General features: G+C 32.8%; 1 protein-coding gene across 1 annotated transcript; it reads right to left on the reverse strand.

Moving 5' to 3' along the window:
• Positions 1 to 739: 739 nt before the first annotated feature.
• On the reverse strand, positions 740 to 10,540 carry LOC126716017 (shaggy-related protein kinase kappa). Its single transcript, XM_050416924.1, has 13 exons — positions 10,146 to 10,540; positions 8,483 to 8,722; positions 8,109 to 8,201; positions 7,951 to 8,010; positions 7,586 to 7,858; positions 5,479 to 5,553; positions 3,709 to 3,765; positions 3,485 to 3,625; positions 3,343 to 3,393; positions 2,996 to 3,091; positions 2,191 to 2,274; positions 2,007 to 2,109; positions 740 to 1,163 (listed from the first exon to the last, which is right to left on the reverse strand). Exons 2-13 carry the CDS (start codon positions 8,627 to 8,629, stop codon positions 1,075 to 1,077), a joined length of 1,269 nt encoding a protein of 422 aa, XP_050272881.1. The 5' UTR covers positions 8,630 to 8,722; positions 10,146 to 10,540; the 3' UTR covers positions 740 to 1,074.
• Between the last annotated feature and the right edge of the window lie 930 nt (positions 10,541 to 11,470).

The following is an 11,470-nucleotide window of genomic DNA, read 5'->3' on the forward strand; positions in this document are numbered from 1 at the left end:
GGAGGAGAGTGTTTTTTCTCATCATGTTTGGGATAGAATGTTATTTTTCCAAACTTCAAGAGAGGGGAATGTAATTACCCAAAAAAAAAAAAAAAAATGGACCCAGTAGGGCTTGTCCCTGATTTCATGTTTTGTTAGTGTATCAATATCATGTAGGATCCAAAACGAAGAAATTAATTTAAAAGAGAGGATGACCTTTATCGATGAAAAAAATGAGTGAAAATTGCTTGAAATGTTTGATCATGTTTAAAGGAAAGTAATTAAGGCACCAATAAAAAAGAAAAGTGAGTTTATTCAAGTTCAGCTAAAAAAGAAGATAGAGGAACACCAAAAATAATATTTAAATTTATAGATGTAGTAAAATATGAAATGTCAATTAAGGAACTAACTGTGGGTGTGACTTTCGATAGAATAAAATGGCGGAAACGATTATATATAGATTACAAAAATCATTTTCGACTAATGAGCAAAAGAAGACTTATTACAGGATTTACTATACAGTGCTGTAAAATTGGGGGCATGGACAGCCACAAATCAGCAATAGATGATTCCCAATCAACCATAATAAATGCTAGCGTAGTCTTAGGAATAAGTTTCAGACATGAGCTTAATCTTTTCGTCGAAAACGTCAAAGATCAACCACAACTATAATTTTTATAATGAGATCTTTGTCATAGTTATATATGGGTAAAAACATAAAAATGGAATAAGGGAAGAACAAGATCATAAGAAGAGTTGCTAAAAGAAAAACATTTTTAGCACAGGTATACATACATACATACATACATACATACATGCTCATACTTTTCATCCTACTAAAATCCCCTGCAATTGGGGTCACAATAAATACACATGATATAAGTCATAGTGTCTTTGAATTAAATTTAAAAGCACCATCAGCAAGCAAATTCAAAGCCTCAGGTTTCCTCTACTGTCCTAGGAACTCCGTTTGTAGTACTCTCTCACAGGAGGCAAGATGACTAATAATAAGGGTGAGGGATTTTGGACAGATGCTGATCAAGACCAAACCTGGGTGGAATGGCAACCAGAAGTAAGAAAGATTTGGTACGGTTGCTAAGAGTGCAAAGCCATAAACAAGTTCTGCTTCCGAGCATGTTCTGGAATAAGTTTATGGATGATATCAGGTGGTATGCCTGAGAGCTCTGCCAATAAGAATAAAAGAAAACGTTAGTAAGCATTAGAAGCCGGGGCAAAACCAAACCAAAATAATTTCAACAGGTTCAAGAATGCACAAATGAGTACATTGTCTGTAACCAATGACAATTTCTCAATTCATTTTCTTTTGTCTAATCAGGTACAATATTTCATACCATTAGAAGTAGAAAAATAAAGCTCAATATTTTTTTGTCTTCTTAATCTTCATTTTCTTTGGGATAAGTAGTGTAGCTTCACTTTTATATTCTTTTTGATAAGTAAAGATGAAATTCAGCTTCACTTTTATATTCATATAACTGTTTTCAACATAGATAACATAAATGACATTTGATGAAGAAAAAAAGTTATAAATTGTAAGAGACCCCCTTTCGAAAATAAGAAGCTCACGCTATTAATTGAGAAACATGCTTGCTATGAAAATAATGACGATGCTGATGAAAGATATCACCAAAAAAAAAAAAGAGAGTATATAAAAAATTCTGAACTTTTACTACAATATTAATAAATCTGCGAAGGGAAAAGGATTAGTAAATGCAAGATCAGAAAGCACAATACTCATAAGATATGTTCACGCTGCTTCAAGGTTACTGAATTGCCCCACCTAAAGCTTTTCTCATCTAGGTTTGACAATACTACAACACAATCAAGCCACTAATTTCTTTTTCATTCTTTCTTCTTCTACTTTTTTTTTTTATTATTATTTTAAAAAATATTCATAATAACAACAATGAACTTCAAAGAATTAACAACATGAAGGACAAAGTAAAATTTTCAAAGAAAAAGTAGGAACACCATGATGGTATGATACGCTTATTTTATTCAGTATTTACCTGGGGCTTTAAAATTAAAGAGAGGAGGAAGAGGGCGGCCATTAGGAAGGCGAGTGTTTGGGTCCCTCAGCTCATCAAAGAAAGGATGAACGCAAGCTTCCAACTGCAGTACCACAACAAAAAAAGGCTGAGCATTGAATAATATTTTCTGGCCAAGTAAAGAATACAATGGAAATTAACTTACAGCAGTGCATCGCAAATTGGGAGAGTACTGAAAAAACCTACAAACGAGGTCCACTGCTTCTGGGGGTAAACGTTTTTGGAAGACCTGTTTATTGAGAATACCGTCAGAGAACAAATTTAAATGAAGAAGAAAAAAAGAGGGGGGGAGGGGGGAGGAACAGACACATTGTTCGATTAAATGAGGCAAATAATTTGCATGGGCTAATATGAGCATGCAAAGACACTATTAAAGTAATCATAAATTCTTCTGGGGAATAACATAAAAGATTCCTAGGCTTCTAGAATAGCTAGCACAAGCCTTACCCTAAGCAGAAGTTATTCATGGTTTAAAGTTATTTCATGACCCATAATATATACCTACTGCTTCTCTCCCCATGCCAATGGCCAAGCCCCATTGTAATACCTCTCAGACTTCTTGACAGTCTCAAACCATTGGTCTATATACGCATTTCCTTTCATTTTTTTTTCTAAAATTACTCAGTGCACCTAAAAACCAGCAAAGCATGCACATCAACATCTCAGGAGAGTCAAAACCACTTCCTCTTTGGTTCCTGAGCCAGAATCTTGCTCAAAAGTTCTACCTTTATATTTTTCCTACACAGTTACTATATAAATATGATCTTGGTCATATTAGATGTCCTCAACTTGCCAAAAAATGTCCAGTCCGAGGGATGTCTGATCTTAACACTTTCACTAAAGCATCCTCCAAAAACTGTGAAACTTAGACAGCCCACACGAAAAGGCACTCAAGAACAAAGACAATTGAAGACAATATAAAAATGGTACAAGCAAGGAAAAGGACATACCTTGTGCCATGGATGAGGCTTTATCTGTGGGAACTTAAATTCAGTATAATTTGGATTCATGCACTTTATCTCCTCCCTGGTTGGAGTTCCCAAAACCTGGAAAAAGTTTTAAATAAATGAAACACTTATTTAGACTTATGTTAACCACTAAAGAGTATATTTTTTAGTTTTATAATGACGAAAGATCTTGTACTCCTTGTTTCCTATTTCACTTCCAAAAACACAAGGTGAAAAGTCTTTAGCTAATACAATTGAGTTGATGTCAGTGGCCAAAATCCAAATCCCAAAATATGAATAGTAAAAAGGATATTCACAAAGACAGATGAAAAATAATAAAGTAACCTCACCTTAATGATCTCAACTAGTTGGTCAACCCCACTTTCACCAGGAAACAAAGGCTGAAAGATAAGTTGCAATAAAAGTGTTAATGACAGTACACAAGACGGTAAAAACAGAGCTAAGTCCGTATAATTTCAAGTATTGATCCACCTGTCCAAGAAGTAACTCAGCCATCACACAACCTGTAGACCATATATCTATCGCAGTTGTGTACTCAGTGGCACCAAATATGAGCTCTGGAGCACGATAATATCTTGAACAGATGTAAGAAACATTGGGTTCTCCTTTCACCTGATAAAATGCAAAAGGGATAAACTCAAAGCAAATAACAAAACACAACCATCAATAACCAAGGGGAGAGGCATGAAACTTACCAACTTTTTTGCACTCCCAAAATCACAAAGTTTCAGCTGATGTGTATGGGGATTGACCTGGACAGTGAACACTTAGCACTTTAGTGTGAAAATTATTGAAAAGGAAATATCCTGAAATGTGTAATTAGAAAGTCACCAAGAAATTCAACAGATTCTATACACATCAAAGAATCACAAAATACAACTAAGTCTTCATTATCAATAGATAAACTGAACTCATGGAATGATAGCAAACAACCAACATTTTTATAAGCCAAGTCGACCAAAAGATAGTCCAAAGTCATCCACATCCTAGAACTAAGTTACGAAAGCAACAATTATAATGTGCATGGGTTTCCACTTTATAAGAAATCCAATATAAGCATAATACTATCAAACATTTTGAAAGAACACAACTTTCTAACAATAACATGGGTTCTAAGGAAACTGACGGCTTACATAGGTTAGAAAATTGTATGCTGAGATGAAAGAAACTGACAGCTAATGATGAATTTGAAGTAAAAAAATATGAATTAATATAACAGCAAAACAGGGATCATGAAGCCATCCATCCCATTTCAAACAAAAGAAATTCAAGAAAGAGGTGCAGATGAATGTACAATAACTAAATCAACTATATGGTATATCTGAAACCTGTGAAGCATGGATACTTCAAACTAATAGCTGTATCCATATTGGATATATTTCTAATACAGATACTTTCTAATACGATTGGATACTTCCCACCTTTTTTTTCTTTCACTCTCTCCATGTGAAACTACTTTTTTTCTTATAAGTAAACTCTCTCCATGTGAAACTAATAGCTTCTTAACTAGTTTTATATTTAGACATTGTCTGCCTTTTAGCCTCAGATATTATCTTTTAAACTAAAATATAAAAATATATACATTTAAAAAAAATTATTAGCGCTTTCATTGATAATGGAGAGGAAACAGATGTACAGGGTCTACACAAAGTGCTCCTAAAGAATTACATTCTAAAAGAGTCTATATAATCTACAACAGAATGCAGAATGCATATTGCCAGTGCCAAGTATATGAGACCACTCAAACAATGATCTCAAATGCAAGGATTTCAGCTCAGTAACCAAGACCGCCACTCCATTAAATGGGCAATTGTTTCTCCCCTTCCATATTACCCATATTCCAAACAGAAAGAGCTTCCATGTTTACCAAACCAATTCCTCCATCCAAAAAGTAAATCCCCAACTCTCTTTATTAATCAAAGTATTTCTACCATATCATATCCCAAGTTTTCAAAATTTAATGTATTGCCACGTCCATATTGTATCATATGTATATTTTGAATCTGCATCAATGCTTCTTAGTCTGAAATTAAAAGGCATATTCATGATTATGGACATGTTATATTCCTTATACTTAAACAAGTATGCATGCATGTTTATATATGTACACATACTAGTGTACATATACAGATGTATTTTGACATAGAAGCCACATAACCTCCTTGCCATATAATAATATATGGCATATCCATTGCACAAGTGCAATATGACCCCATCAGCATTTCTTGGTATTAATATAGATTTGTCAATAATGTCTTGAGTACACTACCACCAAAGTAATACATTTTTTTATTTTTTGCAAATGAATTTAACATGCAACTGCCAATGAATGACCAGCTTCAATAAGCTTTAGTCAACCCACAGAATTAGTATGATAGATATCATGCATTCATGCAAATCAATAGTCACATGCAAAATAAGTCTTGAGCAACAAACACCAACTTCTTCAAAAAGAAGAATCTTACTAGTAGGTTTTGTGGCTTGATGTCACGATGACAAATATTAATACAATTATGTATGTAGGCAAGCGCTCTGCAGATCTGCACCCAGAAAACAACAACAATGAGAAACAGAACTCTAGCTGATAGCAGATAAGGTATTTCTTTTATATTGGTAAGCAACACATGCCCACATGAGTTTTAAACCCACAACCCCATCCTCCACCCTATTCTTACATGGAGAGAAAATTCCATATGAGTTGGAGCTCATTTGTATTAGTTTTTCCAACAAAAAGATTAACGTACATTTGAGTTTTTTTCTTAAGACATAAAGCAAGAGGACATGCATTATATGTTTCCTCTGCACATGGCTACAACAATGCAATAGCTACAGCAGGAACATATAATGGGAACATAGTATGGCTTTCATGTTTTACAAAACATCAGCATGCTTTGAGCATAGAAATCATAAAATTCGAAAAAGCAGATGTGGAATTATTTTTTAAATGCAAAAATCATATAAATTTGTAATATGTAAACACCATTCTTTAATCTTATCAAATGAAATGCTTATAAGTCACTTGATTATAAAATTGGAAAGTAAGGAGACCCAAAAAAAAAACCCCAAGGCATAGCTAGCCTAATACATTGGAAGAAACTACGCACTCTTTTTCACAAGTATTTTAAGGGATCCTTTTGAAACACTAGGACCATTAGAATAACTAAAAATCGGAGAAAAAGGAGAGACTTATTTATAGACAACACAACTTGGAGCTAAGTTTTGTCAACTTGAAAAAATTAATCCATGAATAACCCTAGAATAAATACATTTGCAGCTTTCATTTAGTAGTTAATATATTAAAAATAATATACTAACTTAAGAAGCTTTTAACAGGGCGGTTTTTTTTATTAAAAAAGATATTCTATACGGCCAAACAAAAAATAAGAAGAGGGAACCACAATTTTATAAGCGCGCATACTTGAATACAGTGATATTAAGGCTGCTGATAAAATGCAACTAACTACAATAATTTTTCCTGTTGAGGAACCAGCACCCAGATTTCATCCTCAAATCAATCGACAACACTTTCCTTATTAACACAAACTTTGGATTTTAACCTAGGTGAGAATTAATAGGAAGAAAAGTAATGCAAAGAGAAATGTTAGGAAAACGTGTAAATTTCTCATAATATGTTAGGGTTTCTACAATAAAGTTTAAAATACCCAACGCATGAGCTATGTGAATTCTCTTTTCTATCCTCTATTTATACTTGTTTTACCAGTCTGAGTCAGGCAGGGGTCCTAATGATACAATGATAAAACTTTTTTTTTTTTGACAAGTAAGAAGATCAATGATAAAACTATAAAAGACTTAACTCATGTCCCACCAATGCTCATCACTTTTGGTGAGGCAAAAAATGAGCCTGGTGGGAAGTTTACCTCACTCACTTCTCTTCATTTCTTTCCATTCATTCTCCAACTCATCCAAATATCCACACTAAGAAATAATGTCTGACCTATTATATTTTTATATCATATAGCTAAACTATTATAAGCATCATAAAAGAATAAAAGATGCCACTCCCTTTTTTTTTTTTTTTTTTTGATAGATAAGATAAGATTTCATTAAAAAAGACTACTGGTGGGAAGTATACCTCACTCACTTCTCTTCATTTCTTTCCATTCATTCTCCAACTCATCCAAACCAGGGAAATAATGTCTGACCTATTATATTGCTATATCATATAGCTAAGCTATTATAAGCATCATAAAAGAATAAAAGATGCCACTCTTTTTTTTTTTTTTTTCTTTTTTGATAGATAAGATAAGATTTCATTAAAAAAGACTATTGCATGGAAAAGTGAAGGAAGTAGCCAAGAAACTACAGTAAAGACTCAAAACTATGTACAAGGATGCCACTTCTAATTGCATATACATATACACTGAAGTATACCATAAAGATTATACTTCTATAAAACAACATTTCTAAAATTCCTTCAAGTCCTGATACACAGTTGCCATACCCATACATTCAATAATAAAGGCAAGATCCATGCAATAGAAATTTGTGTTCTTGAAAGCAAAACAATATAATTAATGATCAAAAGAAATATACCAAAACAAAAAGAACTACCTGATAGGTATAAAGTTTAACATATATTAAGGGCATTCGCTGGTTGGTCCTGCTATAGGTTCTTGCAATACGGTTAACAGTTTCAGGGACAAATTCTAGTACAAGATTCAGATAAAGCTCTTCTTTGTCTGTAGTTGAAAAGAAACAATGCTTAAGGGCAACAATATTTGGATGATCCAACATCTGCATTATCTGTAACTCCCTATTCTTGTAGCGCTTGTCTTGTAGAACCTTCTTTATAGCAACAATCTCTCCAGTTTCTCTACATTTTGCCTGCACAGAAAATATAATTATTTCAACAATGTGAAATTATGTCAAAATGAATAAAAAGTAGTTTAATAGCAATTCATTACAAGTAAACTTACTTGATAAACAACACCAAAAGAACCAGTTCCAACAACATGTTCTGCAATATAACTTACTGTCTGTCAAGTAAAATACAGGAAAATGTAAGGTACTCACCAATTAAGATCACAACACCATATCAAAATTTTCACATTCTACAATTAGATTTACTTTCAACCTGCTTAACTTGACCATTTCGACCACCAATAGTGGTTCGTATTACATGTCCCGTTTCAGCACCAACACCATCAATTACATCTGGTTCACTATCCTGCAACAGATTAAACACTAAGGAACAGAAACTGGTACAACAAAAAATAAAGGTCTCAAATTTTTTCCATAGCTTGAAGAGAGGAGCCAATCATTCTCCAATCAGGCAAAGTGTCTTTACAAACACCAAACCATTTCAGTACCACTTCACCAACATGTTACCCATTACAGTAGATACTTATATGGGATAGAAGTGAACTATTGGATAATTGAAATGATTGAAACGGAACAGAAAGAACTTTCGACATCAAAGATAAACAACTCTAATTTATTGCCACTTACTCTGTCCTCATCATGGTCCACCTTGTCCCTCAGTCTCATCTCAAGCATCTCTCTCCCCAGCCAGTCAACCGAACTAGATGAACCTTTAAAGCCATTAACAGACCTGGAACTGCCCACTCCACCATTCCCTAGGCTGGCAGACGCCATAAATGCGCTTGGTGTATATTACGGACGCTAGTATGTGCTACCCTCGTGATACTTTTCTGTTCTGCCTCCCATACCATCCAAGCAAGTACCTTCCTAAAATAATTAATTGCATTACTTTAAACCGAGAAACATATATTGAGCACAAAACACGGTAGATATCATGTTGATTTTAGACGGCATTAAATATCTAAACTGAATGTTGTCCTCAATCACTTCATCTAATTTAAAAATTCCAACCAATATTATAGACTTGTTAATCCTTATAAGTGAACAATACGGTAGAATCTTGTTAGCCAAAAGTAAGAAATAAATAAGCGATTTATACTATTGTGAACAGATAGTTAAATGACAGGAAAAGATTCCCCCATATATCACCATCAAACATCAAAATGAAAAACAAGAGAAATATTTACAACCATCTTATAGGGAGCCAACAGTCACATAATCACATAAAGATACTAGCTTTTAGGTGGAAGAAGAATTGCCAATCATAGAGCTATGTCAGAAAACGTTATTATAGATTTGTAACAGAATGAATAATAAAAAACACAGTAGCATTATCGTGATCTTTCTTCTCTCTGCACCAAACATATATATGACCATCACTACAAAGGTTAGGTCATGCATCAACAATTTGGCAGCCAAACTCAAACAACAAAAAGGAGGAAAACAGAAGTGCACAAAACTAAGTCAGAAATGCATAATAAGGGAAATAAAATATAAAAAAACCACCAACACAAGACAATCGCAACAATTAAAGTCTCAATTAATTCAGCAACATAGAAACCCATGGTTGAAAGCCTTATGAACACACATCCTACAATTTTTCAACTTTAAATTGCGGCCCCTCCTAAACCAACTAACCCAACTTGAGTAAAGCATAAAATTGGCAAAAATTAAGCTCTACCAACGAGCTTCGGCTCAAATGATATTTCTTGTTCCCACAAGAAGAGGTGCAAGGTAAGGCCGCGTGTTCAAAACCAGCGTGTAATTTATCAATCAAAAACAAATACATAAATAAATAAAACCATAAGCTGCACTATCTCAAGTATGAATTACCTTTGTGGAAGCTAGAATAGAAGTAATTAAAACAAGCAAATCAATGGCATTAAAGTTTAATACTCCATTCATCACAATTACTTAAAACTAGGGCCACTGTAATTGTACAAAACCACAATCTTTTTTTCCTTGTTCTTACAATTTCCACTACCAAATTACCAAATTGAGACCCAAAACAAAATGAGATACGAAAATTTACATTTCAAATTCCTATCAGATTCATCGCACAATTTATCCACCAATTAAAAACAAAAATTCACAAAACCCAATAAACCAAAACCGCATAGATCTACACCAAAATTACCCTTTTTTTTTCTTGCAATATTCAAATCCAATTTACTCAACACCGAATTTTTCCCAAAAATAAACAAAAAAAGCACAATTTTTTTTTTTCAAAAATCGAATCAGATCGATGAGAAATGAGAATTCAGTGACGCAGAAAGAGAGAGAAACTCACCAGCGAGTGTTTCGGAGCGAATTCGAATCGGAGCTCGAGCATTTTACTTTAGCTTTTCGATTTTCGCAAAATTTTTTTTTTTTTTCCTCTCTAAACCAAAACTTTTTCGCTTTCACTAATTAAATATAAATAAATTAAAAAAAATAAAAATAAAAATTTTGATCGGAGAGCGTGAAGTGAGTGAACTGTGTGTTTGATCTGATTGATTGATTTTCTTTTTTGGTTTTTCACTTTTTTCTTATTTTTTTTTTGGCTTTGTGTGTTTGAGAGAGAGAGAGAGAGAGTGGAGGGATTCAAAGAATAGTGTTGTGAGAGAAGAAAAGAGGTGGTTTTGGTGTTTTCAAAAAAACAAATGTCTCTCTCTCTCTCTCTCTCTCTCTGACAGTTTTTATTTTTGGTTTCTCTGACAATTATCAGTATCACTCTACATTTATCTCTTAAAATGGAGTGGTTTGGATTTTGGGAATTGGATACCATACATACTCCACTACAAACGTTGTTTGTATTGTAACTTTGTATACACCACAAATATGACCATTTTTTTTTCTCAAAAAGGCTTAGGTGGCATGCTACGAGTGGTGCATAATTTAACAACAAAGAGATATAAATTAATCCATCTTTCCAAAAAAAAAATTATAAATTTTTTAATAATTAATGATTTTGGATAAAGTAATTTCGGCAGTAGACCTAGACAAAAAGCCGTAAAAGTTTGTCAACTTAACTTTTTTTTTAAAATTTGAATTTTTTATTTTCCTGCAATATCCAAATATTTTCATACTCTATTTTATACTCATTTGTTGATTTGTGTTAGTGCAAATGATCGATTAAAAGTAACTGATTCCATGTAAATAAGGAGGGAGAGAAAATATTTACCGCTTACAATTGTACACATCAACATATTATCAAATTAAGATGTGAGATTAAGTGTATTCCTATCATTATTCATGCCCATATATTATTAGTTTACTAGCTTGTAACTCCATGCATATATATAAGTACACTTAAAAATATACAATAAGATGCATAATATAATTCTTATATATAATTTAAATACTATTAATAATCATTTTTGTATTTTATTAACGTTTAAAAAAAAATGTAAGGATATTATTAGGTATAAAATTTAAATTGTCCATTTTTTTAATTATTGTGAAGCACTTTTTTTTTACGATTCATTTATTCTATACTTTTTGGTTTTTGTACTTAACAACTCACTTGAATGAATATTTATGATATAGTCTCACATTTGATTTTAAAATTAAGAAATAAAACTCTTTAAAAATAAATAATTTAGGACACATGGCGCAAAATTGGAACTCTAATTT

The sequence above is a fragment of the Quercus robur genome, chromosome 2 (genome assembly GCF_932294415.1).
Source record: "Quercus robur chromosome 2, dhQueRobu3.1, whole genome shotgun sequence".
Classification (NCBI taxonomy): Eukaryota; Viridiplantae; Streptophyta; class Magnoliopsida; order Fagales; family Fagaceae; genus Quercus; species Quercus robur.